This window comes from Anomalospiza imberbis, chromosome 26 (assembly GCF_031753505.1).
Source record: "Anomalospiza imberbis isolate Cuckoo-Finch-1a 21T00152 chromosome 26, ASM3175350v1, whole genome shotgun sequence".
Taxonomy (NCBI): domain Eukaryota; kingdom Metazoa; phylum Chordata; class Aves; order Passeriformes; family Viduidae; genus Anomalospiza; species Anomalospiza imberbis.
The window spans coordinates 4,319,893-4,347,809 of NC_089706.1; the positions used below are offsets into that span (position 1 = coordinate 4,319,893).

The 27,917-nt window shown below is 45.3% G+C and overlaps 1 protein-coding gene and 1 long non-coding RNA gene across 4 annotated transcripts; one reads left to right on the forward strand and one right to left on the reverse strand.

Annotated features, from left to right (window-relative positions):
- Nucleotides 1-993: 993 nt before the first annotated feature.
- NGF (nerve growth factor) lies at nt 994-27,558 on the reverse strand. Of its 3 annotated transcripts, none has more exons than XM_068173112.1 (3): nt 27,223-27,558; nt 5,021-5,148; nt 994-1,952 (listed from the first exon to the last, which is right to left on the reverse strand). In XM_068173112.1, exon 3 carries the CDS (start codon nt 1,939-1,941, stop codon nt 1,225-1,227), a length of 717 nt encoding a protein of 238 aa, XP_068029213.1. In that variant the 5' UTR covers nt 1,942-1,952; nt 5,021-5,148; nt 27,223-27,558; the 3' UTR covers nt 994-1,224. The 3 variants fall into 3 exon arrangements, with proteins under 3 accessions (XP_068029213.1, XP_068029212.1, XP_068029214.1); XM_068173111.1 differs by having other exon boundaries at nt 994-2,090; XM_068173113.1 differs by lacking the exon at nt 5,021-5,148 and having other exon boundaries at nt 27,223-27,242.
- Nucleotides 8,558-15,109, forward strand: LOC137462586 (uncharacterized). Its single transcript, XR_010993731.1, has 3 exons — nt 8,558-8,699; nt 12,607-12,666; nt 12,850-15,109. It is a non-coding gene; the product is annotated as an uncharacterized lncRNA (long non-coding RNA).
- Nucleotides 27,559-27,917: the final 359 nt, after the last annotated feature.

Genomic DNA, 27,917 nt, shown 5'->3' on the forward strand with positions numbered 1-27,917 from the left:
CAGGAAGCTTCTCTTGCCTGGCCTGGGTTAATTCCACTGGCACTGTTTTACCCCAGCACATTTTCTCTGGAGATTTGCTGCCCTGCTGTGCTGCTTACGTGGAGGAAGCAAAGGTCAGCTCTGCTTTTTGCATTAAAGCAAGGACCGTGCAGGAGGGGAGGCGAGGGTGGCTGTGCCCTCTAGGATTTGGAAAGGACCATGCTGAAAAACCTTCATGGTATTTGTTTTGAAACAGTTTCTGCAATGGAGAACAGCTGCTCTTCCAAGGGAAACAACGAGAGGATCTGGAGCTTTTGGAGAGTGCAGTGAAACGCCCAGCACAGGCCTGGGGCTCCGCCGGGTATTTCTGGAGGTCGATGTCCCCAACACACAGAAATCTTGAGCACAGGGTTATTTTGGGTCCTTGCTAAAACACAGCCTCAGTGATTTTTTAATTATTTATTTTTGGATTTTAGTCTGTCATGCATGAAAAGACTTTCTTTTACGGCAGGTGCCATTACCAGAACACTGGCTTGAGAAAATTATCAAATTTGGATTATAAGGCACGTGAACTTTTTAAATTTATGTAAGTATATTGACATTTGAAATCCCATCACTCTGATATAGTCCTGAAGTAATGAGCTGTAAAATACCATTTTAACACAAAAATACACACTTTGAGATTCTATTCTTGTGCAAACAAATGTTTCAAAATATTTCAGAACGGATTATTTTTGCAATGAAAGGAACAGTGGGCAATTTTAACATATGCACTAAAGTTCTTATAGATTGATCTGGCAACAATGAAGAATTAGTTTTTCTACCAGGACTTCACTAAGATAATTAATTATATATGATTAATACCTTTATGGATTATTAGTAACACTGGAAAGTTTTGAAAGTTCTGTTTCGTTCTCTTGGTATTTGGACAAAAAAAAAATTTAAATTGAAAATAAACCTACAATAAACTAGCAGGGAAATTTTCTTGTAGAAGAGAGCAATACGTGTGAAAACTGCTGAAACCTTGTTCAACAGCCCAGAGTTGTAGAGGTGAATGATACTAAAACAAACACTCACTTTAAAGAGCTCTGCCAGTAAATAACTTACAAAACACCAAAGGTTTCCAAAAGAGTTTAATAAATAATGAGGTTCTTTCTGTACTGTATAAACTATAAATATACCATGCAGTCCTTTATAACTTAAAATAATTTACAGGCTGAGGTAGGGGGGTCGGAGGGCGCGGGCTCAGGGCCTGGCCGCCTTCCTGCTGAGCACGCAGACGCAGGCGGTGTCGATGCGGATGAACCTCCAGGCCGCCTGCTTGCCCTCCATGGTCAGGGCCTTGACGAAGGTGTGGGTGGTGGTGCAGTACGAGTTCCAGTGCTTGGCGTCGATGCCGCGGCACCCGCCCGACACCGGCTTGGGGTCCCTGCACTTGGTCTCGAAAAAGTACTGCTTAAAGACGTTGTTGTTGATGTTGACCTCGCCCAGCACCGTCACCTCCTTGCCCTTGATGTCGGTGGCTGTGGTTTTGTCCCCGACCCACATGCTGACGCTGTCGCACACCGAGAACTCCCCGCGGTGCAGCACGGGGTGCGTGCTCCTCCTGCTCCTGGCAGTCCTGTTGAGAGCCCCCGTGCTGCTGAGAAATCCCAAATTCCGGCCCTGCCCGGCCACTGGTGGGGGCTCCGTGCTGAACAGCACCCGGGGAGACCGGAAACGCCGCTTCCGGAAGATTTTGGGGTCCATGGTGATGTTTAGAGCTTCTCTCCTGCTGAGGCTCCACGTGGCGTTGCCGTGGGATGTCTGCGGAGCCTCCTGGGCAATGTGGGGTCGTTTGCTCCGGGTACTGAGCAGGGAGTGTTCTGCAGGAAACTCCAGTGGAGCATTGTCCTCTGACTTGGGAGCTGCCTGTGTGCCGATCAAAAAAGCTACAGTCAGAGTGTAGAACAGCATGGGCATTACGTTCTGACCTAGAACGAGAGAGAAGGGCACTGTTACTGCAGTCAGAGTGTAGAACAGCATGGGCATTACGTTCTGACCTAGAACGAGAGAGAAGGGCACTGTTACTGCAGTCAGAGTGTAGAACAGCATGGGCATTACGTTCTGACCTAGAACGAGAGAGAAGGGCACGGTTACTGTGAGCCAGACGGGCACAAACCGCTGCTGTTCTGGCCGTAAATTTATCAGATACCCGGGATCATAAGGATTTCATCAGGTATTCATGTGAGTGCCAGATGTTGTTCTTCCGGAAGAGCTCATTCAGACAGCATCAGTGTTCTTAATAAAGCGAGAACATTAGAAAATAATAGCTAGATTATTATTAATTCCTCTGGTATTTGTCGTTAGAGCACTGTTTATGAAGCACTTGTTTGGTGTTATTAATGTGGAGACCATATGGTGACAGCATGTTCCCAGGAGTCAGATCTCTAGTGTGTTTTGCAGCAACCTTTTTGGCCAGAGCTGGTCTCTTGGCTGCACAGGAGTGAAAGTAGAAGCAGTCCCTTGGCTAAAACAGCTGTCCATTCCCTACATTTGTCTGCAGAGGTTTTCTTGGGGCTACAGTGGGGGCCACCAAGCCAGCACCTCGTGCCATTATCACACCCTCAGCAGCCACGCTCACCTGCCACGTGGCCAGGCCCCACTGCTGGCTGGCTCAGCAGCCTCCAGCAGCTGCCAGCTCTCCCAGCTGCCCTTTCAGGACACACCACATCACTGAGTTAGGGCAGATAAAGCCCAAGCTCCTTCCTCGAAGGGCTCAGGTATCTGTGTCACAAGGGCAGATGGGATTTTTTCACATTCCAGGACAAATGTGGGAGCACTGTGGATACCAAACTACCTCTGCTTAGATACAGCACAGCTGTGTGGCCAATGTACTGGGAATTCTGGACAGGGAAACACCTGGTTTTTTTTCAGAATGCCACAAGCAAGAACTCCCCAAAAGTCCCTGCAGAGCAGATGCAGTGCCAGTGCTGGTCCTCCTTCAATGCAGCGGACAGGGACATCTGTTTGGGTGTGGAAAAGTGCAAGCCAAATGTCTAAACCTTTGCTAAGACCCATTTCATGCTGGAAGATAGCAGCACCAATACCTCATTGGGCAACTACCATGAGCTGACTAATTCAGCCACATGTTGGGAATGAGAGACATTCAAAAATGCTCTGGAATTGCAGTGAAGGGCAGACATTGTATTTCCTCTGTAAAGACTTAATAAGAAGAGACAGGGTATAAACAGAAAAGCCCGGGTGAGGCTCCTCCCCGTCTCTTTCCCTTGTTTTCCTGACATGTCTCAGCTGGCCCCGAGCTCTACCGTGGCTGGCCAGCAGGCAGGGAGCCCCAAAGCCACTGGACAAACAGGGTTTTGTACCAGAGGAATCGGGCTCTGCAGTTCCACTGTGATTTCCCAGAATTTCTCTGTGTTTTTTATGGGTGTGGGTCAATTATGGTTGCAGCTCCCCCTCTCTGTGGAGCTTTCTCAGATTAGAATCCCAAGCAGCGCTAAAGGAGTCAACCAGGGTGCTGTGCCAGAGCATAATCCTGTGGAAAATGCAGAACAACCCTAAGATGTCCCACAGGATCTCGTGTGTCTTATCTCAGACAGGAGCTGAAATGACATAAACAGCAAGGTTTGTGCAGGGCTGAGCAAACATTTAAGGAACCAACAGGAGACACCAAGTGAAGGCAGTGACTGAGGAGGGGAAGCAGAGCCTGCGTGGAGGGGAGGAAGGAAGAGAAAGGCTAAAAGCCGTGTGAGCACTTGTCTGTGCAACTGTTGGGCTGGAGGCATTGGGGACAAAATGATGACGAGGAGAGTCAAATGTTTGTCACAGAGCAAATCCTTACTGTTCCAAAGGCACTTTAATTTGTTTAAAGCAAGGCTGAGAGTTGCTGCTTTCCCACGTGCTGCTCGTGCTGGAGCACTCGTCATCCTCTGTATAAGGAAACAGAGCTGGGTGTAGCTCGGAGCTCGGCTGTGCACCCTCCAGAGAGTAACCCCTTGTTCCACAACCAAACCAAAGTCAGATGGTTCATTGCTTCTCTCAAGAGTCAGCTTTCCCGACAGAAATGTTAATGGAAAAGGTTTGCAGAATAAAATCCAGGCACAATTTAGCCATGCCAATAGCAGCCTCAGTGTATTGTGTTTATGCATAAACCCCTTTTTTATTATTTCCTTCTATAGGAAAGGGATGCTGCAATGTCAGCAAAGAGCTGGTTCTGGTTTTCTGCTATACAAGATCTGCTGCTCTGAAATGCAGCTACATTTACCTCCCTTCTCTGGTTTTCTTGTGTTGCCCATGCTGAGATTTTTTATTTAAGGCCATTAACACAAGAGCAGAAAGACCTTGCCTGCTTGCCTTTTTTCTGTAATTGCCTTGTATTTCTTCTCCTTGTGCTCAGTCGTGATGTGGAATGTGGTCCAAACACATACAGAACATATTTGGGGTACATGGTAACTTTTCTGAAGATTCCAAATGGAATATTTTTTATCAGTTAGTGAGTTAGTGGAGAATAGAAAGTGACACATTAAAAAAGTGAACTCAACTTGATGACAACCCAGGCAAGAGAAGTTAACATTAAAGAATAGGTGTGCCTCAGGCTGTGAGAGTTGTGAACTCTTTTGCTGGCACACAGAGGTATTTTATAGGCTATTTTGGGGAGTTTGGGGTGTCCCTGCCCATGGCAGGGGGTTGGAACAGGATGAGCTTTAGGGCAAACCATTTTGGGATTCTGTGATTCTCTCTCCAGACTTTGTCACATAATGAGTTATTAGAGCCTCTGATGGTGCTTTCTGGAGGTGCTCACAGTGGATGCCTCGTGCAGCCACCTGAACTTGCAGGGGATGTGCAGCTGCCAGTTCCAGTGCTGGGGGTGCACGGGTGTCTGATGGGAACCCTTGGCACAGAGGTTATCACAGGCATTGTAATGCCAAAACTGCACCACTTCCATGCTGGGCAAGTGTCATTACCCTTCCTCTGGAGCAGCTGCAGTGTGAGCCTGGCCACGGGTGCCTCCAGGCTGCTGTGGCAGTGCGTGCTGGCTTACCTCTGCGTGGACTGCACGAAGAACTGCTCCCCCAGCGAGGTCCTTATTTCATCCAGAGCTGAGCCGGGCTGGGCTGCACCTTGCCATGGGGCCCTGCTGCTCCTGCCAGCTGCGTGTGCCGTGGGTCACTAGGGCAGAAGGGTTGGTGTCAATAATCTGCCAGCAAATCAGTGTTCTCAGTGCCATTCCCCCCTTGGCAGCAGGAGCACAGGGACAAACCCCCTTGGCTTTCGGAGCTGTGCCTTTTCCCTGTCACAGCATCAAGCTTGTCCAAAGCAGTTCCAGACTTTGCAGAGCAGAACATTTGTAAGACAGGGCTGCCTTTCCTCAGCACCTTTACTAGACTGTGGTTATTGATCCACTGCTTCCCACTCCTCTCAGACACCCTCCAGGCTCAGCAAACCCAGGAGTGGGGCAGCAGTACCTGATGGCACTGCACAGCAGCCAGGCACAAACCAGGGCTCACAGCCCCAGCATCTGTTCTGGGAAGCAAAATTGGTTACAATTAAATTCAGGAGGAGAATCACAGATTGCCATTTATTGGCAGACAAATATCTGATTGTGGCTGATATTTGAGAAGAATTGAAGATACAAAACTCACAGGCACGTGAAAGCAAATACTTAGGTGTTTGTTGTGTTGCTGCTGTAAGGGCAGCAATGACTCCAGTCTTAATCACTACATTGGGAATGGTCATCCAGACCCCAGCTAAAGGAAAACCATTCTCTTCTGCACCAATTAAATCCAGGACACTGGCACCTTCTCAGCAAAACACATTTTCTGATTGTAAATTCATGGCACTGAATGGGATAGAAATAAAATTTTATTAATCTTATTATTCAATAGCTTATCTGCTCAATTTCATAAGGGAAGTAGGGGTTGTATAAGGTAAATAGGAGTTGGATAAGCTACTCCTGTACTGCAAAAATCCTGCTGCATCAGGCTGAAGTGCATTTGCTAAGGAGAACAAGCTGCTAACCAAAGCATGAATTGGACTCACTTTCCACCTGCACAGTCTGTCAGTGGGAGCACTGGCTGCCAGCAAAGGCAGCCACTGGGTTTGGCTCTTACAACACCCAGTTACAAGTTACTTGATGTTTAAACCTCCAGCTGAGACCTTCCCAGCCTGTTTCCATCAGTGCAGGGCACAGGAGTCACCCTGTTACGTGCGCAGTGGTTTGGCCACCCTGCCTTGGTCTGGGCTGTGGCTCAGGCTCTCCCTGGGTGTTGCAGTGTTTGGGAGCTGAGCTGGTTGCACTCATATCAGCATGTCAGAAAGGTCACACAGAGTTCCAGAATCCAGAGCTTCGTGCTACAGATGGAGCATGCTGTGTTTTTGCAGGAATGTGCTAGTGAAGTAATAACCCTTTCAGTGAACTCTGGAGAGTTGAGTACCAGTAATGATAGAGCTATGATGTGCTGGCCACTGCCAAAAATAATCCAACAACTTTTCCAACTGTTCTGCCACCCTAAGAAAACACTGTTTCAGTTCCAACTGGCTGGTTTTTAACCACAAAAGCATTTATTTTCAGCAGGACTTTTTTTTTTTTAAGTTCTTTTACTGTCTTTTTCCCGGATTCCTGGTTGTGGTGGAATCCAGTAAATGATGCAGTGTTATTCAGCATCCATAGACTATTCCTCTGTTCTGCTACTCCCAGACATTCATAAAATATCCTACTGAAGTGAGTCTTTCTTCAGGATTTACCTGTACACAGGATGACAGACCTGGTGGGTAAAAAATATCTCACTTCAATCTTATTTAGCTTAGTCTCAGCACATGCAGAGTAGAATTAAAGAGTCCCAGACTGGTTTGGGCACAGGGTGCCCAGAGCAGCTGTGGCTGCCCCTGGATCCCTGGAAGTGTCCCAGGCCAGGCTGGACAGGGCTTGGAGCAACCTGGGCCAGTGAAGGTGTCCCTACCATGGCAGGGGTGGAATGAGATGAGCTTTAAGGTCCCTTCCAACCCAAACCAGTCTGGCATTCCAGGATTCCATCATTCTGGAGAGTGGGGAAATGGATCACATCAAAAAGCAAATGATTCTGTGTCTTGAAAAGTTCTTTGCTTGCAGGACCTGTAAGTGCAACAAGTGCCAAACAAAATATGTTTAGAGAATTCCCCTTTTGTTAAAGTTACCCACAGAATCCAAGGGAAAATGGACAAACAGGGAATGTTGCCTGGAAAGTTATTAGGAATGAAAATTTAATAAATTTACTAAATTAATTGCTTCCAATAAGAACAGCAGTCAGTGCAGCCTTCTCACTGCACATTGACCAGATGCCATTAAAGCAGCTCCTACACAGAGAAAAGATAAATTAATGCTCATTTGTCTCAGTCAAACACAGCAAGTAAATTACTTTATAAATAAAAATAAACACAGTCAATAAACATAACCAGAGGATGTTATAATCTAAGGCATGATACAATTTGGAATGTTGTTTTCTGTCCTTCTTGAAATTGTTGGCATATTTTAGGGATATGCAAAAAATAAACAGAACTGCTTGGCTGTCAGTGCAGCAAATGGGATTATGAAGGTCACCAAAATAAGCAACAAGTAGTGAATTAGTTTTGTCTCATTGCTTCTGGTAGTGAGAGAGAAATGAGGGAGGCAGCTGCTGCTGAAGTTGCTGGTAAAGAGAAGGTACCTCTGGCACATGTCTCCTGGAAACATTTTCACCAGCATACGAGTTATATGAATTAAAATTTAGCAGTAGCAACTCAAGGAAAAGATTTCTGAGCCCTGGGAGGCCTTGAAGGGAATCCTGAAGCCATTATGACTAAGAGCAGTGTCAGAGGCACAGCTTTGCCTTGATCTTAGCTGATGAGCAAGAAAATGGGAATCTCTAAAGGACCCAACATTTCATTCCTGCATTGTATCTGCAGTGACTCAGCCTGTAAATAAGAGGTTTATGAGTGCTGGAGAGCCAGCTGGAACCTACCTGTGTCTCATACACTTCCTTTTTTTATTTTTTTTTTCCTTTTTTCCAAATGCCTCCAGCACTGAAATGTTCCTTTGAGGATTTCTAGGGAGAGCAGTAGACTGAGAAAAATTCTTCCCTGCAGCAGGGAGCATCATCATGTCACCGTGATCCTCCTCGTCATCAGGATGTGCACCCAGCATCTGCCTGCAGAGCTCTGACTCAGCCCTGGCCCAGGTGAAGATAATAACAGGGATGGTTCACAGCCCTTTGAGCCTCTGGGAATTTGGGGTGCTTAAGGGGGAATTGCACCATGAGTCTCAACCCATCCCTGGAGGTGCTCAAGGCCAGGTTGGAGGGGCTTGGAGCAACCTGGGATAGTGGAATATTCCTGCCCATGGCAGGGGCTGCAGTCAGATGATCCTCGAGGACCCTTCCAACCCAAACCATGCTGTGATTCTGTAGGGTGGGGATGCACCAAATCCAAAGCCAGTGAGGCTTTGGTAAACACTTCTTAATGTTGATTCTATATTTATTGAGGTATAAGTAATGGAAGTGGCTCATTTGCAAGGGCCTAACTTTATCCCTTCTTTCATCCTGAACCAGTTCATCAATATTTCACTTGCTGGTGTCTCCATAGAGAAGTCTGAAGTGAGGAAAATAAGTCTTTCCCATCACCTTCATTGATACCCCATTCCCTGAGAGCATTTGGTGCTGAGTGAGGCCATCTGCTGGGAGAGATCCAGCCTGGAGCCACAGCTGGAGGTGTCTGACAGGAGGTGACAGGTCTGGTGACACGGGACAGGCACAGCTCACCTTTAGAAACCTCATTTTAAAACTCCTGAGCGGTAAAACAAAATCAAAACTTCTAAGAATATAATAATTTGTTTTGCTTCTCAAATTTGTTTTACAGTGTTTGGCATCATGATACTCTGGCTTGTAGAACATGCTCATGGGAATTCAGAGACATCAACAGTCATCTAAAATGTGATTCCTTTGGGAAAAGCACCATGCTCTTAGGTCAGGGTGGCCATACCAGTAAAGGCTTGTGACAGGATGCAGCCCTTGCTGTGACAGATTGGCTGTTAGTGAGTGTTAAACATGCACAGAGCCACCCTGACAGAGCAGAAAGCTTTATCCTGCTGCAGATAACAAAACCAAACTGACAGTTATTAAATAAAAGATAAAGAAATTGTCTCTGTCAAGATAAAAATCTCTTTAAATAAAGTGAAGGGAAACACATCACTTACAAAACTAGTGACAAATCTGAAAATAAATGACAGAAAACAGCTTTTGGAGGAGCATGTGAATCTGATTCTCCTGAAGTCAATGACCTTAATGGCATAAAGCTGGTAAATTAAATGAGCTGGAAATAAAAACCCTGGCTAAGAGGAAGTTATGGGAACATACCAGGGTTGTATATCATCCCTATATTATTATCCAGAAAGCAAATCCTAAAGTCAATGATTGACATGTGATGATTGCTTTGGAACTTTCCATATCGCCTTGGAGATGAATATATATATTTTACAGGACTCCAGGGTTTCATATATCCTAATTCATAGGCACCAAGGAGTGACTAAAGATCTCAGGCACTAACTGAGAGGAAAACTACTGCAGGATAAATGGGATAAATCCATCCATATAAAGTTAGATGCCTCCATCCTACCCAGCTGCAGCCAGGAGGGGATTGCTGCTCTCTACAGTTCCTGTCCAAACACAGCAGGACTCATTCCCTATTGCTGCTTAAAACAGTGAGTCCAAAGACCTTCCTGAGGCTGGAGCATGGCTTGCCCTTCTCCCCTCTACACCTTTCCCAAATGGATTTAAATTTGGGAATAGTTGGCTTGCTATATTTGGCCCTGAGGTTTCCAATACAAAATTACCAGGAATGAAAGAACTGGAATTTCAGACTTCACAGCACTACCAAAATCAAACTGGAATTCAGCTGGGAACAGAAAGTATGAGGGCAATCAGACTGTGATGTTACATCCCCTCTTACAGCCAAGAGTAGTTAAGGCAGAAAAATACAATATCTTTAGGGCCAGTAAACCTTTCCAACTAGTGATCTTATTCCAGCTATTCAGAAGGGAATATAAATCCTGATTATTTTCCAAACCCTGATTAATAAGAACCAGCTGAATCCCAGCAGCAATGCTAGCATTTCGTTTTTATTCAGGCTCACAATTTTCATTTATATTCTCCTTTTTCACTTTTCTACAACTGCACTAATAAACTTGAACACAGGCGATTTTCAGCAATTGCAGTTCAACAATTGTAGTGTAAGGCATCAGTGCAGTGATTCCAAAAATGAGGTAAAAAACAAAAATGAGCTGGGATGTCATGATCACATTCCCAAAGGTAGACTCCATCATCTTCAGTGTTTCTCTGGATCATGAATTTGGAAAAGAACATTATGTAAGGACAAGGAGCAGCCATAAATTATGGCCGTGACTCTTCAGACTTTCCCGTTCGATTAATTATTTACATCCAAAAGGAATTTTATCTTCTACACATCTTCCAGTGTGTTTATAACTATTTTCAATGACTCAACGATATTTTAATAGGGCAGGAATTCTGAGAAGTTCCAAAGGGAAGCTGAAGGGTGTCTGTGCTTGGCAAGCCAGAGTACAGAAGGATGCAGCAAAGGTTAGAGTTTTGAGAACTTTAAAATCTCTGTTCTGCTGAACTGAGGGCCTGGCTGCACCTGATAAAAAGTTCTGTAGCTGGAGCAATTCAAACTGATGTGCTGGGTTTTTTTCCATTTAAAAAACCCTTAAGGACATAGACAAAAATCTGCAAAACTGAAACTTATGACATGGAGGTGCTCTTGTGTTCACTCAGAGTGCTGAGATAGGGAAGAAACAATCCATACTGGAATGGAATATTGCTTTGCTTGTGCAGGATTTTTCCATCCAGAAATGTCGGGTGGTTTTACAAACACTTAATAAAATGATCCTCCCCACTCTCTTATGGTCAGTAGAATTTACTTCTGTATCATAGAGAATAACACAGGATTCCTGCCAAGCAGTGGCAATGTTCCTCTTCTCCACTGCCCACCTCCTTTTGGTTTTTTTTAATTCCTAGGATATTCTTTCCCATTTTAAAATCTATTTTACTTTCATGAGACCTACAGAATTCAATTGCCTTCTTAGGGATTGAATAATGATTGCCCTCTCTTATGATTTATTTTACATTACAATAGGAAAATCATGACAAAAACCCCTAGAATGACACCTTTAGAATCGAATTCCTTATTTTTATTGCAGCTGGAAATGGATACTGACCCCAGACCAGTCACAGTCATTCTGTGCCCTTCTTACTATAACTCACAAGGCACAGGCATAATACTTTGAACTACAGAAAAATCTTAATATTTTTCCTTAAACCAGCATACCCCAAGGTGAATTTTGTGTACAAAAACCCTGAATCATTGGGCTGTTGCTCATTAGCTGTTTGATTTCTGTATTCTTTGACATGTCCTCTACATTGAAGAAGGATGTTTCTGTATTTTCTGGACAACTGGACATAAGCTTTGTGTCCTGCTGTACATGAGGGGATCTTCAAGATTTGGGCAGATATTTGTCTGTCTGCTCATTTCAAAGCCTGAGTTTTTTCTGCAGATTGTAAAGGTGTGGTAATGCTCAAACCCTTGTACTCCCACCTGCCTTTCCCTTTTGAAATTGAGTTCAAAACAATTTTTTTAGAATTCCTAAGCACTCCACTACAGAGATTGAAATGCATTGAGTTTTAAACTGAGCAGATGTAAATAAATAGTGATATAGTAATATATTATAACAATTTAAAATATATTAAGTAACAATCTTTGTGTTAAATCGAAACTGAGCAAATACCTTAGTTGGGTGCAAGAAAAACTTTCAGCTTTGAAGTTTTTTTGCTACTTGCTGGTGGCTTAAAAATTTAGTTACCAAAGAGGTGGAAAAAAGGGTTTTCTTTCCCTGCACAGCAGGAACCTCTTAGATGTGGTGTAGTTTTGAAATGAGAGGGTAAAACCTCCTAAGAAACAGGGCAAAGATTTCCACAAAAAATCTGGAAACACCACCAAATAAAACAAAGTAAACCGCAGAAACACTGAGTTATCAGATTGCAGTGTCATCTTGTAATGTTCTCTGCAAGCACAAGTAGTTCTTGCAGGAGAAATAGGAGTCTCCTGTCGTCTAGGGTAGTTTACCAAGAAAAACATGAGGTTTTTGCAATTGCTTAGACCTTTCAGATATTCCTTTTAATGCCATGGCTCATCTGAGCACAATCAGAAGAAGGAAGCAAGCAAAGAGAGTTCCACCTTGCAGCTCCTGCACTCCAGACAACGGTGCTGCATCATTTTCCACAAAGAGGCAGACCTGGTTTGTAAACTGTGCTGCTGCTGGAATTTTTACCCCTGGGCTTTCATACTTTGTATGCCTGTACTCAGCACTTACTGAGGATTAAAGCCTGCTTTCTGTGGGAGAGTGTTGACACCCTGCAAAATGCTCCATACCTACATTTTCCCCCTGTATGTTTTTCTGAGCTCAGCCTGGGAGATCATCTTGATTACTTGGCAGCAGAGTAAACCACTGCAAAGCACAAGTGTTTAGGATGTTTGGGAAACTGATCCTATTTCTTCACATGCTTTTATTTGCCTTATTGTCCTTATTTGTTCATTGTATTTTAGTGTCTGCATGCCTCAAGTGGTAGAAAAAGAAGAGTGGTTTTGCCAGTGTTTGTAATCCATGTGAGTACCAGCTCCTTCTCTCTTTAGCAAAACCCTTTTCTGCACCTTTCCTTATGGAGTGGATGGATTAAAAAGCAGCAGGAAAGTGGGACAGCCATCCCTAAAAATCTATTCTCTGACTCTCTCATTGTTGCCCCTGGTCATGCCTATGTGTTGACATCCTCTGTTTTGTTTCCTCTCCAGCTCCAAGTGCTGCTTCACGTGCTTTCTGCCTCCTTTATCTGCAAGGCTCCTGCCTTCTCCTGTCACACATTGAGTCCAGCTGCCTCAGAGCTGCTGCCCCACACAGCCTTCTCTGCAGCACATGTGAGTCCTCTTCAGCATCTTGGCTTTCATCTGCTGTGGAAGGTATTTACTCCGTGCTGTGTGATTGTTTTAACTCATTGCTGCATTAACTCACAATGCCAGACAACTGCTGGCAACTCTAAGGAGGGGTGGTAACAAAATGTGACGGATTCTGTACATTGGCAACAAAATATACATTCAGAGAAACTAATCCAAGTAGTGTTTCCTTGTGCTGAGTTAGCACAGAGATTGATTTAGGTGTTGCTTCATTCCTACCTATGCTCCGAGAATCTCAGCTCTCCTTCAGCTGCCACCCCACCACCAAACCTGTGAGGCCAGAGAAGCACAGCCCAAACTTCAGCACTCTCAGCATCCCGAGTGTGTCAGGCAGCTGCTGCACAACAAATCTGCTCATGGTCCCAGAGAGCAGAGACAGTTTGAGCTGGGGCCATATTTCAGCTGGGCTGCTGGGCACGGACCCAGCCAGCGGTGGGGAGTAGGAGTTTTCCATCTTTGTATTATGTCAGAGTCTGAGGGGAGGCAGCTGCTGTGGATGTTTTAAGATAGGAGGTTTTTATTCCCTGCTCAGCCATTTAAGGTGAAATGAAATTTAAGGTGACATTTCAATGTGGGAAGGGGTTTGTTTGTCTGGATCTTGAACCTGTGGAGCCTGACAGCTCTGGAATATCCTCACCTCACACAAAGCTTGAAGGGTGTAACACGCAGAGCAGTGAATGATGCAGCATGCAGGACGTCCTCCCTTGCTGGGAGCCTGCAGCTGTCTCTGGAATAAATGTCTTTGAACAGCTCCCCTGGCCACACAGACCCTCTGTGCAAAAGGACTGCTCAGCAGAAGAGTGTCTGTAAAGGAAAGATCAGATCCTGTCCTGTGCTGTGGGAATCCTTCAAGCACAGAACAGAGAGCAAAGAAGTTTAAATGAAGTACAGCAACCTTTGCTTAAGAACAGGAAACAGGGAGTTGGACTGACCTGGCAGTCTCAGCAGCTCCTATAAATCTGTGTTTGGCAACTCACTCATGTGAGGAGGATTTGAAGGGTCTTTACATTTTCTGGCATCATCTGGTGGTTGAAAGCATTTTTGCTTCAGTACAAATGATAATGGGAAAGATGCCTCTTTTTCCTTTAAACTGTGCCCTTGAGTGCTTCTACCACATTTTCTAGAACTCTCTTTGGCCCTGCTCTGAGTCTGGACAGCTCTGAATCCCTGAGTTGCAACACAGTGCTATCACTGATAGCATTGGACATCTCTGAACTACTCGTACTTCATCTTTCTGTGGGGGTCACTGACTTCCCTGTTATGAGGATTTGGAAATTAGGGAATTCTTATAAAAGTAAGCCAGGATTAGAAGATTACTGTTCCTGTGTTTACCAGCATATTATTTTCCTTGCTACGTTTTATTATATTAGATATCAATTTTTTTTTTCCCATTTCCACAGTGAGATCAATCAGTGGATTGAATGTGGGAGCTCTTGGACTGGGAGGACTAAACTGCTGTAATGAGTTTCCTCAAGCTACATTCACCAAAGCAGACTTGCAGAAGCTGATTAAACAAAACTGTCTCGTAGTGCTGTGTCACAGCCTCAGAGAAAATAGGGGGAAGGAGTGAGGGCTGGAGGGGCTTCTGAAACCTGTGGAGTGGTGCCTTCATATAGCAAGGAGAAGCTGCAGAACTAAAAGCTTTGTAAATAAAATTTCAAGGCTGCACCTGGTAAGTGAAATACAGCTTGAAGTTCACAGGATCATTAAGGCTGGGAAAAACCTTTAAGATCATTAACACAGCACTGTCATGTCCACCACTAAAGCATGTCTCCAAGCACCACACTGACATGTTTTTTGAACATTTCCAGGTATTCCACTCCATCAGTGCCCTGGGCAGCCTGTGGCAATGGCTTCAGTGAAGAAATTTTCACTAATACCCAATCTTCCCCTGGCCCAGCCTGAAGCTGTTCCCTCTCCTCCTGTCCCTGTTCCCTGGAGCAGAGCCCAACCCCCCCCGGCTGTCCCCTCCTGTCAGGTGTTGTGCAGAGCCAGAAATTCCCCCTGAGCCTCCTTTGCTCCAGGCTGAGCCCCTTTCCATCTCCCTCAGCCCCTCCTGCTGCTGCAGCCCCTTCCCAGCTCCATTCCCTTCCCTGGACACGCTCCACTCAGATCATGCCTCTTCCAGTTTGATAAGGAAAAAATGCTGAAGAAAAATGCACGTGTGCTCCTGACAGGACAAGATGCTGGGAGCCTTTGGTTGGCAGGGAAACCTTCCACCACCCCAGGCTGCTCCAAGCCCCATCCAGCCTGGCCTGGACACTTCCAGGGATCCAGGGGCAGCCACAGCTGCTCTGGACACCCTGTGCCAGAGCCTGCCCACCCTCCCTGGGAACAATTCCTAATTCCCAATATCCCATCCATCCCTGTCCTCTGGCAGTGGGAAGCCATTCCCCCCGTCCTGGCACTCCAGGCTGTCCAAAGTCTCTCTCAGAGCCCCTTTAGGCACTGGAAGGGGCTGTCCTGTCTCCCTGGAATCTTCTCTTTTCCAGGCTGAGCATTCTCAGCTCTCCCAGCCTTTCCTTGTAGGAGGTGATGTTGAACCCACTACAAAATGGAGCCTGTTATTCAAACCAGAGTGGATAAAAAGTCATGGCCTGCATGGAAGAGAGCTATCTTTGTGCAAGCTTTGATGTTAAAAAATAGTAACTTGAACTCACAGATGTACTGATTACCCTGCTAAAAGAAGATGTGGAATCTCTTCTCAGAATTACAGCATTTTAATTAGAAGAATGTGAGCAAAGCCTTAATCTTGTTAGTAGGGATAGATAGGGATGAGGCAGAAACAAAATCCACAGCAACACAGTCCAAACACAAAAAGCTGTCTTGGAGGTTGGTAACAGCACCAGAACTGCTCCCTGCCACTGCTTTTCCTGCAAGACTAAGCTTGACACTGACTAAGTTGGAAGAAATTGCTCTTCTGCCTTGTAGCACTGAGCTACATCACACAGAGCTGTTTGAAAAAAAATAGCTGAAATGTAGGAAAGGTACTTCAGATTTACAAACCAAATCCATAGATACTTGATTATTCTCTTTAAAGTTCTTTTGAGCTCTTCTAAATTCTTGTGGCATTCAAGGATCAATAAGAATCTCATCTGTAGCTGATTCTGACAGATGTTAATCTTTGCCTTGGCTTTGCAGTCTGCTCGAAATAGTACTTGTTCCTTCATGTCAGGCCTCTGGCAATGCTTACAGAGCCAGGATTACAGTCTCCAGTCAATCCCATTTGTACTGTCATTAACTTTCTAAACTGTTCCTCATCGCTGGCAACCTTTCCATGCTTGGAGATCTACTTAGTGGGAAGCTGGGAGAGTGATGGGTTTTGCCTGTCTGGAATAATTGTGCCTTTAATTGAGATTTGTTTAATTTTGTCATTAAGTCCATTTACATTATAGGCATTTCATGACCATGATTACACACTGTGACTGTACCCTGGCTGATTTTTTGTGCCATTTACCTATTAAAGAAAGAGAAAAAAGCTCTGTGTTTACTTAAGATTTTTACAAGTATCCTTTGGTTTTTTTCTTCCATTAACTTATTTAATAAATTAATCTGATTTTTGGATTGGAAAAAAATTGCTCATCTGCAGATTCTGTGCTGTGTTTCTAAGGAAGTGATTAGATTTATTTGCAAAATAAAAAAGGTGAAGATTCAGTACCTGCTTTTCTGGAAGGAATTATCAGAACCCACAAACATGGGAATTATGTTTCGTTCCAAATTAGGGACACATCTCAGTCAGAAAGCAACAGGAATGGGAACTTCTTCCTGCAAACAAGGACTTTATGGTGAACAGGAATCCCTGGGTGCAGCATTGCTGTGTCCCTCAGCCACAGAGGTGTGGGAGGGCTTGGAGCAGCCTGGTCCAGTGAAAAGTGTCCCTGCCCCTGGCAGGGGTGGAATGAGATGAGCTTTAAGGTCCCCTCCAGCTCAGACCAGTCTGGGATCTGTAATTCCATGATCCTCTGACAGGTCAGGTGCTGGTTTTTGGTTTTTATTCATCCAGGACTCCAACAGTCAGGGGTGCAGGTGACTTTTCCTTCTCTCAGAATGTGAGTCAGGGGTGAGCAAAGCTGGGGGAGTTACAACACGAGCTCGATTGTGATCACTCCAGCAGCTGGGGAAGCCAAAGTCTTGCTTCTTAATAGGAGACAAGAAAGCTGATTAATCAGCTGAGTCATCCTGCTCTGCCTCAGTGCTGGTATGAGTGGCATTCCCTATGGATCAGCCTATTCCAAGGGAAAAGCCAAACCATAATCAAGGCTAATTGACTGAGCTCAATCAAATGTTTCAAAATACCACCCATGAGTTTGACATCAAATAAAAAGCAGGGATATTCCCAGTCAGACAGTTAATTGCTTCCTGAAAACCTGTTCTTTGCAATAATTTGAAGATTTTCACCAGTGCTCCCTTCTGTTTCCATTTCCTAGGCTTACAGCAGGCTCCAGTGTAATGTACAGATTTACAGACTGGAACTAGACACTAGCCCTCTCTCATTTCTTGCTTCTGAATGATGCTGCAGTGCTGCCTTGTCTCTGGGACAGAAAATTCGCAGCCTCCAGGAGTTAAAACAACTTTTTAGAAGGTTTTACAAAGATAAATAATACCAACTTCTTGCAGCTATTAGTACTAGCACCAAAAACTGCAGTATTTTAGAGTAAAGCCTCTTTAGTCATTATATTTAGAGAATCAATCCCAAAAGGATATTCCTATGGGTTTTGTTTCTTACATCCAGCAGAAATTGTTTCAAAGAGGAGCTGAAATGTCAGACTTTTTACAAGAGTTTCTCTAGTGGAAAATAACGGTGGTGTTTAAACATTTGTCTGGTTCCTGATGTGCCCCAGGTTGGGTGCAGTGATGAAAAATCAGCAGCACATCTGTAAATGAATCATCATTTTCCCTGCACGCACATGGTTGCACAATTTTATCAACTGCTTGCTTTGATGAATATTTAATATTTGTCATGTGTAGCTATCCCATCCCACTGTAATAGCAGGAATTCCATGCACAATTAACAGCTGAATTTGATGTCACAGTTGATGAGCCACAGTCCTCCTGTGACCCAGGGCAGCAGCACACAGGGTGAGCCAGCCTTCTGTAGTCACCAGTGCTATCAGGACTGCAGTTACACCACCAACACCTGGCTGCAGCCCCTGCAGCTGGACTGGGCATTTCCTCACCTGGCTGAGTGTGCAGAGCAGGTGGGAGGACCTCAGGTGAGGCCCAGCTTTAGAAAGAATCAATATGGATTCCTGGAATGGTTTGCTTGGAAGGGACTTTAAAGCTCATCCAGCTCCACCCTGGCACCTCCCACTGTCCCAGGTGCTCCAAGCTCCAGTGTCCAACCTGGCCTTGGACACTGCCAGGGATCCAGGAGCAGCCACAGAATTCCCTCCCAGTATCCCACCCAAACCTTTCACCATTTCTGTCCAAGCCAGTGTTTGGGTTTCACAAGGAATCTGGGAATGCTGAGTCCTGAACTGCTCCTTCAGCTTCTGGGATCTGCTGGGAAGGCCCTGCTGGGACCCCCAGCTCAGGGGTGGGGGTTTGGCCTTTGCTGTGGGGCACTGGTCACAACAGGGGGTGCAGAATGATTTAATGGGTGTGCTGGTGTTCAGGCAAAGGTTGGGCTTGATGATCTTGGAGGTCTTTTCCAACCTTAATGATTCTGTATTAAATTCCATGATCTTTCCCCCACATAATCGTGATTCTGGCTTGGATTTCACTTAAAAATCCATCACTCTTCTGCAGCAGGACATGAACATAGGTGTCACAGACTTCACACCTTCTGTAGCTCCACAAAACACATCCAGAAAACTCCCAAATCTGAATTTCCATGGGGTTTGTGCCAATATGAATTAGTACAAATAACCTGATATATTTGAAATTAGCTGTCATTACAACACTTAACCCCATATGTAACCATGTCTTTTCCTTGTCTGGCTATTTGCTGTGCACCTTGCATTTATTACAGTGTTATTTGTTAATGCTTTTGTGTGGTGAATCAGTTGTCAGGAAGAATCATTGTGGTTACAAAAAAGCAGTTTTATTGTGAACTGGAAGGAAGAGAATATGGATGAGGATGGAGTGGGAGGAGACAGAAGATGACATTTGTAGCCAGATGTGATTTGTAGTATGAAAATATTAAATGCTGTTGAAAAGTGGGACTCCACAGATTATTGACATAATTGTGGCAATAGGAATAAATTTTTCTTTGGTTTTTGCCTATTTTTGCTACAATTTTCATCGGATGATGAATACATGACAATTTTACATTGTCTAACACAAAAAATTGGCTTTTTATTCTATTTTTTAAATAACATATGTCTAGCAGATTTCTAACTGAACCATTTTTTAAAAGAAGCCTATTGTGACTGAATTTTGCATCTTTCAACTTTTCTCTGGGGTTTCTTTGCATTAGTATTAGGTTCAAAGCAATAATCAAGGTCTGAGCCTTACAATATCATTTTTTGCCTGCTTAAAATGAAAACCAGAGGGGAGTTTTGCTGATTAGGTGTGTACTTCATTTCTGTGCACAATGCCAGAGTTTGAATACATGTCACTTGGAAATGAGCTTTTGCAGATTCAAAGGGAGAGAGATGAACTTCAAATCTAAACTTTAAACCTCACATCAGTTTTCCTGTGGCACTGGAGATGTGTTATTTTCACAGAAAGTATTTCCTCTTTCTTTCAAATGATGGCATAAGCAAGTGCTGAAGACTGAATTCAAATTACTCAAATTCTTTTTAAAATTTGAAATACTGAACAAAGGGGAGAAATTCTGCGGGTCATTAAATGGTTTTCTAATTTCTTTGCTTTCAAAGAGGAGGGAAGAAATGAGAAGGAAAGGGCCACACACTTTTCTGTCTCAGAACACACAGAGAAAAGAAATGGTCTCCAGAACAGCCCTGCCCAGCACCAGGAACGTGCACCCAGGGAGAGCTCAAGGATCAAACTCCCTCTGATGCTTTGGATTCTGGGTGCTTTGCCAAAACCAGAAACTCACACTTTTGGCATAGATAAAGTGTCCTGGAATGTGAGGCTGAGCAGTGACCCTTTGCACTCTCCTCTTTACAGCTTGTGCCTGAGAAAATGCTGAGAGGAAGGTTTGGCAGGAGGGACTGGGGCAGGGAGTGCTTGGATCCAGGCAGAACGAAAACATGGATGTTGAACGTTCAGAGCACTGATAACACCCATCATGGAATTCCAGGATGGTTTGGGTGGGAAAGGACCTTAAAGCTCATCCCATTCCACCCCTGCCATGGGCAGGGACACCTTCCACTGGACCAGGTTGCTCCCCAGTAAAGAGGGAAGGGATGGAAAAGATTTTTGACATGGAAAATAAACCCACACCTCACCTCTGTGGCTTGTTCTGTGCTTACTTGTTTCTCTTGACACACTTCATGTGCTTTCTCCTCCCAGGTAAGAAGTGCAGTTGCTGTGGTCAGTTTTGCTGAGGGAAATGGATAAGATTGCTAACACTGAGCAGAAACAAGAATAATCAACTTATTCCTTTTTAGAGAGAACCCTTCAATGTCCTCTCAGCACAGGACAACGGGGAGTGAAGGGCTCGTTGTGTCTGACAGGGGCAAATAGAAGATTCTAAGAGCAAGGTGAGCATGTTATGGTATAAATAATTCACATAAGCAGATTGTATGGCTGTGGGAATGCCCCCGCCTCAAACCCCTCGCTGGCCTGGTGCTGGGACACAGAGTATCCCAAAAGGATCATGGAATAATGGGCAGGAAATGATGCATTTGGAAAATGCAGGCTGTGTCATCCACCACAGGGCAAAGCTCTTTGTGAACAAGCACAGGTCTTTTCTCATACCTGACTCATCTAGCACATAAAGTCATCAAAGAAAAAGAATAAAAGCTATGTTTCAAAAGAGAAAAACATATATTCTTTGAGCCAGAACTCTTAAATGTATCCTAATCAAAGTATTACGTAGCAATGAGGTTCCTGGGAAATCCCCATCACAAACATTTCTGAATAACTCTTTTTTTTTTTTTTTTTTAAAGAGCCTGGATCACACATGGTTGTGTCAGGAACAAAATAAAACAGTCAAAGTGAAGCAGTGAACCAGACCAGTAAAAAAACCTGTGTCACCTTTCTACTCACACAACAGGGGGAAATACAAAGTGATTAAGAACTGGAAAAAATCAAAATAATAGTTTTTCACCTTGCAAAGCCATACTTGGCAAATAGAAGGTTATCAGACACATAATCTGCTTCCCAGCTGTATTTACACTGGGCTAATTTACTCATTGGAGGTCAGAACTCTCAGAATCAGTGTAATCTTTATAAATTTCCTGGGCAGTTAACAAGTAAATGAAGGCAATTTTCACTGCATCCTCTTTAAGGCAGCAACATTTCTCATAAATATGGCAGTTCAAAAGAAATGACCAGCCCTGGGTTACAAACCAGATTCATTTTATCCATTAGTCATTCATTTAATTCATTTCTTTGATTTTATTCTTGGAGGAGCTTCATGTTTGCATAACATAAATGGTCATTATGGTTTAGTGGGCATCGTGGTGTTTGTCAGAGGTTGGACCTGATGACCTTGGAGGTCTTTCCCAACCTTAATGATTCCATGATTCTTTGATTTTGTCAATCATACGTAAACCAAGGCCCAAAAAAAAAAAAAATTCAAAGAACTGGTTTTACCTCCTGGTTGTTTTTTTTGTCTGTCTTTTGTGCTTGAATCCCAGTTAGGATTTTGATTCCTAACTAGTCAGTGGGAGCAGAATCTGAACTTTTATTAGCACATTGTTATGGACCCCATGGGGACAGGAAATTGGATTTTGGAGCCAGGAAGATAAATGAGGGAAAGACTTTTTGGAACCAGTTAATGGTCTGTGTTGATGTTCAGTTTTAGAAAATCCCTGAATAAAAGAAGTCTTCAACTACCTCAAGTGTTCTGGTCACTGCAGGTTTGATTTCTGCCACACTGAGGGGGGATTGTGTCAGGGTGTGGTTGGAAAGTCCAGGCCAGGGAGCTCCTCACCTTGGTGCATTGTCACCACCTCTCAGTTTCCTCCAGGAAATGCCACTGTGAAATGTGGAAGTCCTGTCCATGAGAGAGGACAAGGAGGAATGGCTTTAAACTGAGAGAGGGCAGGGTTAGATGGGTACTGGGGGCAAACTCCTCCCTGGGAGGGTGGGCAGACCCTGGCACAGGGTGCCCAGAGCAGCTGGGGCTGTCCCTGGATCCCTGGCAGTGCCCAAGGCCAGGCTGGATGGGGCTTGGAGCACACTGGGACAGTGGAAGGTGTCCCTGCCATGGCAGGGGTGGGATGGGATGAATTTCCTTGTCACCCAAACGATCCTGGGATTTTATGTGATAAAACCAATCCCAGCAACAGACAGTGTGTGACTGATCCATCCTGATTTGGGTCATCTGGTGGTGTCAAGCACTGTGCCATAAATTCTCAAAGCATTGTTGCAAATGCAGGAGCCTCGGGGAATAAAGGAGAAAGGTGATAAACAGCTGCCTCCAAGCCAAGGAGAAGTCAGAGGTGTTTCATTCAGTGAGCTCAGAGGATGGCAGAAAAGCCATCAAACGTTATTTCCAACTACCTGCTGCAGTCATTTGAATTTAGATACTATGGCAGAGGCCTCCTTGGGGAGTGTTTTTAGGGCCTGATTTCTCCTTGCACTGGGCAGCTCTCAGCTGTGTGCAGGCTCCAAATACTGAGCAGCACTTTGCTGATTTTCTCCTGCTGTCCAGCCCTGGTGTGATCTCAGTGTCTCTCCCAGGAGCTGTTCTGACTCTGGGTTGCTGGAGCCAGCTCTGGATGTCCTTGGTGACTCCCCAGCTCTCTGCCAACACACTCAGGTTCCTGGCATCCAGGATTCACTGCTGGCATTGCCATTCTCTGCTGCATTTCTCGGGGGGATGCAGCTCTCAGAGTGAAAGGTTATTGTCAGTGTAATTAATGAGGCATTGCCCTGCTACCTTTTACTTGAGATTTATTGGTGCATAATATTTTTAGTGGAAGCTGTTAGAAAAGACCTGAGTTCAGTAAAAAATTTCAAATAAGATGCCAGCTCCATATGAAGGCCACACTGAGATGAGATTAAATGGTATTTCCCCATTTCAGTGAGTTTCACAAGATGCCCCAGGACTCACAGGCCCTTCCCCACTGCCTCAGACACTGATTTGCCTGAGGAGCTGTAAATCTCATCACCGATGTCTTTCTGTAGTGGTAGCATCCATGAACACTGGCCTACACCTAATCCTTGAGCAAACACCAAAATGAAGGATGCTATTTTACCTTTTGCCATTCTTTCACCGATGATCTGGCAAGCCACAGTAAATATTACACAGTCACCTTTTTTGGGGGGGGATAGGTCAAGTATTTGACAGCTGAAGCACCAAAGAGAAGGAATTAGAGCAGCAGGTCAGGAATTCTGCCTCCTGCAGCCCCTGGGGCTGGCTGGGGAGTGGGGGACACGTGGGGAGCATCTCCTTGGGCCGCTCAGAGGTCATTCTGGAACCACAGACTGATGGAAGCACAGGCAGCAGCTTTGCTCTCAGTGTGTCTGATTGCTCCCTGAGCCCTGTGACCTGCAAGATCTGTGGGGAGCAATTCCACAGCTCCCTTATGCCCAGAGAGAGGAACCACCTTGTTTTGTTTGCCTCGACTTTGCCACCTGCCAGTTTTATTTCCTGCTCCTCGATTTTTGACAACTGCCATTTCCTCTCTACATCTTAAGGACAACTGTGACTATAAATATCTCCCTCACACCCCTGCTCAGCCATCTCTTTTCCAGACTTAGAAATCATAATCTCTGTAGTTTCTCTAAATACAGAAAATGTTCCAGGCTTTCATCACCCTGCACCTTTTCTTGTTTTATTTTATCCTTTTATCCTTGTAACCAGTGACCAGAACCACCAGCAGCACCCAGGATTTGGGGATGGCATGGGTTTATATTGAGGGTCTGAGATCTTCTTTCCCCCAAATTCCATGGCTTTAATGTTAGTGGCACTGGGCAGACAAGAGTGCACATAACTTACAGTGGCTGACACTGTGATCTCTTGGCAACAGCAAAAAGCAAACTTCCTTTGCTTGACCACATAATTTTTGTGAATAAATTCACATCCACACACACACAAATATTTAATGAATTCTGTGGGGCTGCACAAAGGGCATTGTGGGGAGAGAAAAAGCCTCAACATATCCCACAGGACATCTGTCCCTGACCTTTGGTTGGAGAAATGCTCTCAAATGCTTTGGCCTCTGTGACCCTGCCCAGGTCAGACCCAGCAGAGGGGGAATTTCCTTCTGGCCAGGGCAGGACTGCAGTTGTAGGAGCATTGGTGCATGGCCTTTTGCTTCCACAGGATCATTAAGTTTGGAGAAGGCCTCTAAGAAGATTGAATCCACACCTTAACACAGCACCACCAGCTCACCACTGAGCCACGTCCCCAGTGCCACACCTGGGCATTTCTGAACCCTTTGGGGTGGTGACTCCAGCACTGCCCTCAGCAGCCTGTCCCAGTATCTGGCAACCCTATCAGGAGAGAAATTTTCCATAATATCCAACCTGACCCTCCCCTGGCACAACTTGGGGCCAATTCTTCTCCTGCTGTCCCTGTTCCCTGGCAGCAGAGCCTGACCCCCCTGGCTGTCCCCTCCTGTCAGGAGTTGTGCAGAGCCAGAAATTCCCCCTGATCCTCCTTTGCTCCAGGCTGAGCCCTTTCCCAGCTCCCTCAGCCCCTCCTGGTGCTCCAGCCCCTTCTCCATCCCCACTGCCCTGGGACAAGTTTCTTTCTTTCATTCCACGAGATAAATTCGGTGGGAAGAGGTGTTGCCCCTTTCTCTGGGAGTAGAATGAGATTTAATAAATATTTCGGTGTAACAAATCCTTTGCCCGAGCAGCTGCCGGCAGAGGTCAGCGTTGCTGTAGCTGGGCTGGAAGGGGTTGAGTTTCCCCAGCTTTTATTGGCCCCACATTTGGGATTGACAAATATTTCTAACCCCTCCAATCCAGCGCTCACTGTTGCTGTTAGAGCACTGAATCTTTTGGAACGAAACCATCGGGTTTAGTAACCCTTTATCTTTTTTTTTTTTTCCTTTATCAGCAGTTTGTTTGTAAAATGTAGATGAAAAAAAAAAAATCAAAGATTTCTGTTAAATTCTTAAAACTGCCAGTATTTTTTCCACGTGCCTTTAAGTCAGTAATGCTAATTAGTATGTATTCAATATTCTGTTAGTCCTGAAAGCATTTTGTAAGGAAACAGAAAACCAATTAATAGAATCTATGATGAAAGGAACATTTATATGGCCGAAGCCATGAAGCAGTAAGGGAATTTATGGGCTTTATTCTATTGATTGAAACAATCTAGTTTTCAATGTGTTCTATTTGACCCCTATTCTAGACTCCCATTAAATAAAGACATTTTACACTTGAAAATGCTAATCTTAATATGTATTTTAGGTCTTTTTCTGAACTGATTTTTAAATTAATATCCCGTGGTTATTTCATAGGCTGCTCAGTTAGTCTATGAAGGAATTGTTTATTTAGCATATGGGTAAATAATGATGCTCGTGCTCATTGTAGCTCTCCACTGAACTTAAATGAAGACATCTAAAAAGATAATTTCAGACTTTGGTGGGGAAAAGGGGCACTGCTGAGCCACGAGGATGAGGAAATACAGCCACAGTTGCTTTCTTTACCACCTTGTTGGGAGGGCCAGATCCCTCCGGGGTGAGTGGCTGGGATTGATCAAGCTGTGAAATCACTGGGACTGCACAGATGTGTTGGGGGGCTCCTCTCCAGACCTGGCTGAGATTTGTTTTAAAATGATTCATATCTATGATTATTAATACATTTAAAGGCCAAGTCTCTCTTATCATACTTGAGAACTCTCCAATATATTTGATTCATTGTTCAAATCCCTTCGTTCCATCCCTGTAACCTCTTGAGGAAGTGCAGAAAACACTGTAACCCTCTGAATTTCAGACAAAACTGCCTGAAATGGCAGCTGACAGGGGGGTTTAAAAGCCTGTTTTCCAAAATATCTGAACCAGCTCAGAAGTGCCACAAGCAGGAATGCACAGACAAGTCAGCTCCCTCTCTGTCTTATTGCAGATAATTGTCACATTTTAGTTTGGCTGAGCAAAAAATGTGCCCCAAAAAACTTTATTATGATACTCTAATGCATGAAAACATCCATAAATTATCTGTCTTACAGCCACAATGCAACTTCCAATTTGTGACAACTTGGAAAACCAGCCTGACAAGCACGCTCACTTTTGGTGTTTTTCTAAAACTTCTTGAGCTTTATAAGGAGAATTTAAATTGAAGAAAGAACCGAAGCACAAACACTTTTTGTTCTCAGCACACAAATTCCTTCTGTCTCCCTGCCTGGGGTCCCTGTTTTTATCTGTGAGCAGTGTCTCAGCTATAACAGTGTTATCACCAGCTATAAATCAATAAACATTGTCAGCTCCATCCTGTCACTACACACAGGCAGCAGGGAGGTCGTGAGCTTTTCCAAGTGGACATCCCAGAGGATACACGGTCTCTAGTGAAGTACTGCTCTGTCTGCAGCTAAAAGGATCCTGCCTTGGGTCAGTCACACTTTGATTTAGCAGAATTCCTATTTATTTATATTAGTAAAGAAAGAAAGGAGTTTTTATCTAGACTAGAATTATCACAGGGCGGGGAAAAAAGGAAATTAGAAAGCCTCAATATTCAGAACAAAGCCAGTAAAGAATTTTCATATAGGTGTAACTGCTGTAGAATGCAAATAAAACTAAGTTCCCATATACCTGGATAAAAAGAGTAAGAACACTTGCATTTCCCTGAGATTAAGCTGCTCTCGCTAAAGATGTTTTTCAAGCTTTAAGCTTATCCACAGCTGCCCCACGAACACCTTCCAGATGTGCGCGCCGCCAAACCTGCCTTTGGCAGATGCGATTTTCGCTCCCACCAAACCACGCCGTGCTTGCAAGCGCCGCTCGCAAGCAGCGAGAGCGCTCCGTGCTGCACGGACATCCCGTCGCATCCCGTCGCATCCCGTCGCATCCCGTCCCATGCCGTCCCGTCCTGTCCCGTCCCGTCCCATCCCGTCCCGTCCCGTCCCATGCCGTCGCGCCGCAGCCGTGCCTCCTCCGGAGCGCAGAGCCGGCGCTGGCCCCGCGGCTGGGCCGTGCGGCGGCGCCGGCTCCGGCAGCGCGGTGCGGGGCCGTGCGGCTCACTGACCTGAGAGCCGCAGCGCTGCTCGCCGCTGCCCGAGGGTGTGCAGGCTGCTCCGCGCTCCGTGGCACCCCTGTCCTCGGCCGCTGTGGCCAGCCCGCAGAGCCATTCACATCGCCGCTGCCGTCGCAGCCTCATTCAGCGCTCGGGGCTCCGCTCTGATTCACGGCGAGCCGGCTCCCTCTGGGTCCTAGCGCTGTGGACGTGTGGGAGCTGCACGGACTCGCAGGAATTCGGCGCTTGGCTCGCTGCCGAGCGCAGGCAGGGATGCACAGATGTGCAGTGAAAGTTTCAAAGCGTGGCTGCTCGTGTGAGCGCGCTCGCAGAGCGCCCGGAGAGCCCTCCGGCTCGGCCGCGCCGCTGGCAGCGACTGAATCCCGCTGCGAGGGGGGTTCTGTCCTCTGCCTTTCCACTCTGCATCCTAATCCTTGCCCTCGATTTAAAGATGAGGGCTCCCAGAGGGAAACACCCAGCTCCCTGGTGAATGGGTCCTTGGGAAAATCATCTCCAGAGCCCTCGGCTCGTCTCGGGAGTGTGGAAACAAACCTGTAGGAGCACTAATGGTTAACTGGGGAAGGAGTGGACCGGGTTCCCTGCAAAAACCGTGCAGTCCCCATTATCAGCTGGCTGTAACTGGGGTCAGCCAAGCACTGGTTTAGAGTAGCAGAGAAATATTTGACCCTGAGCTGAGGCAGAGGAAA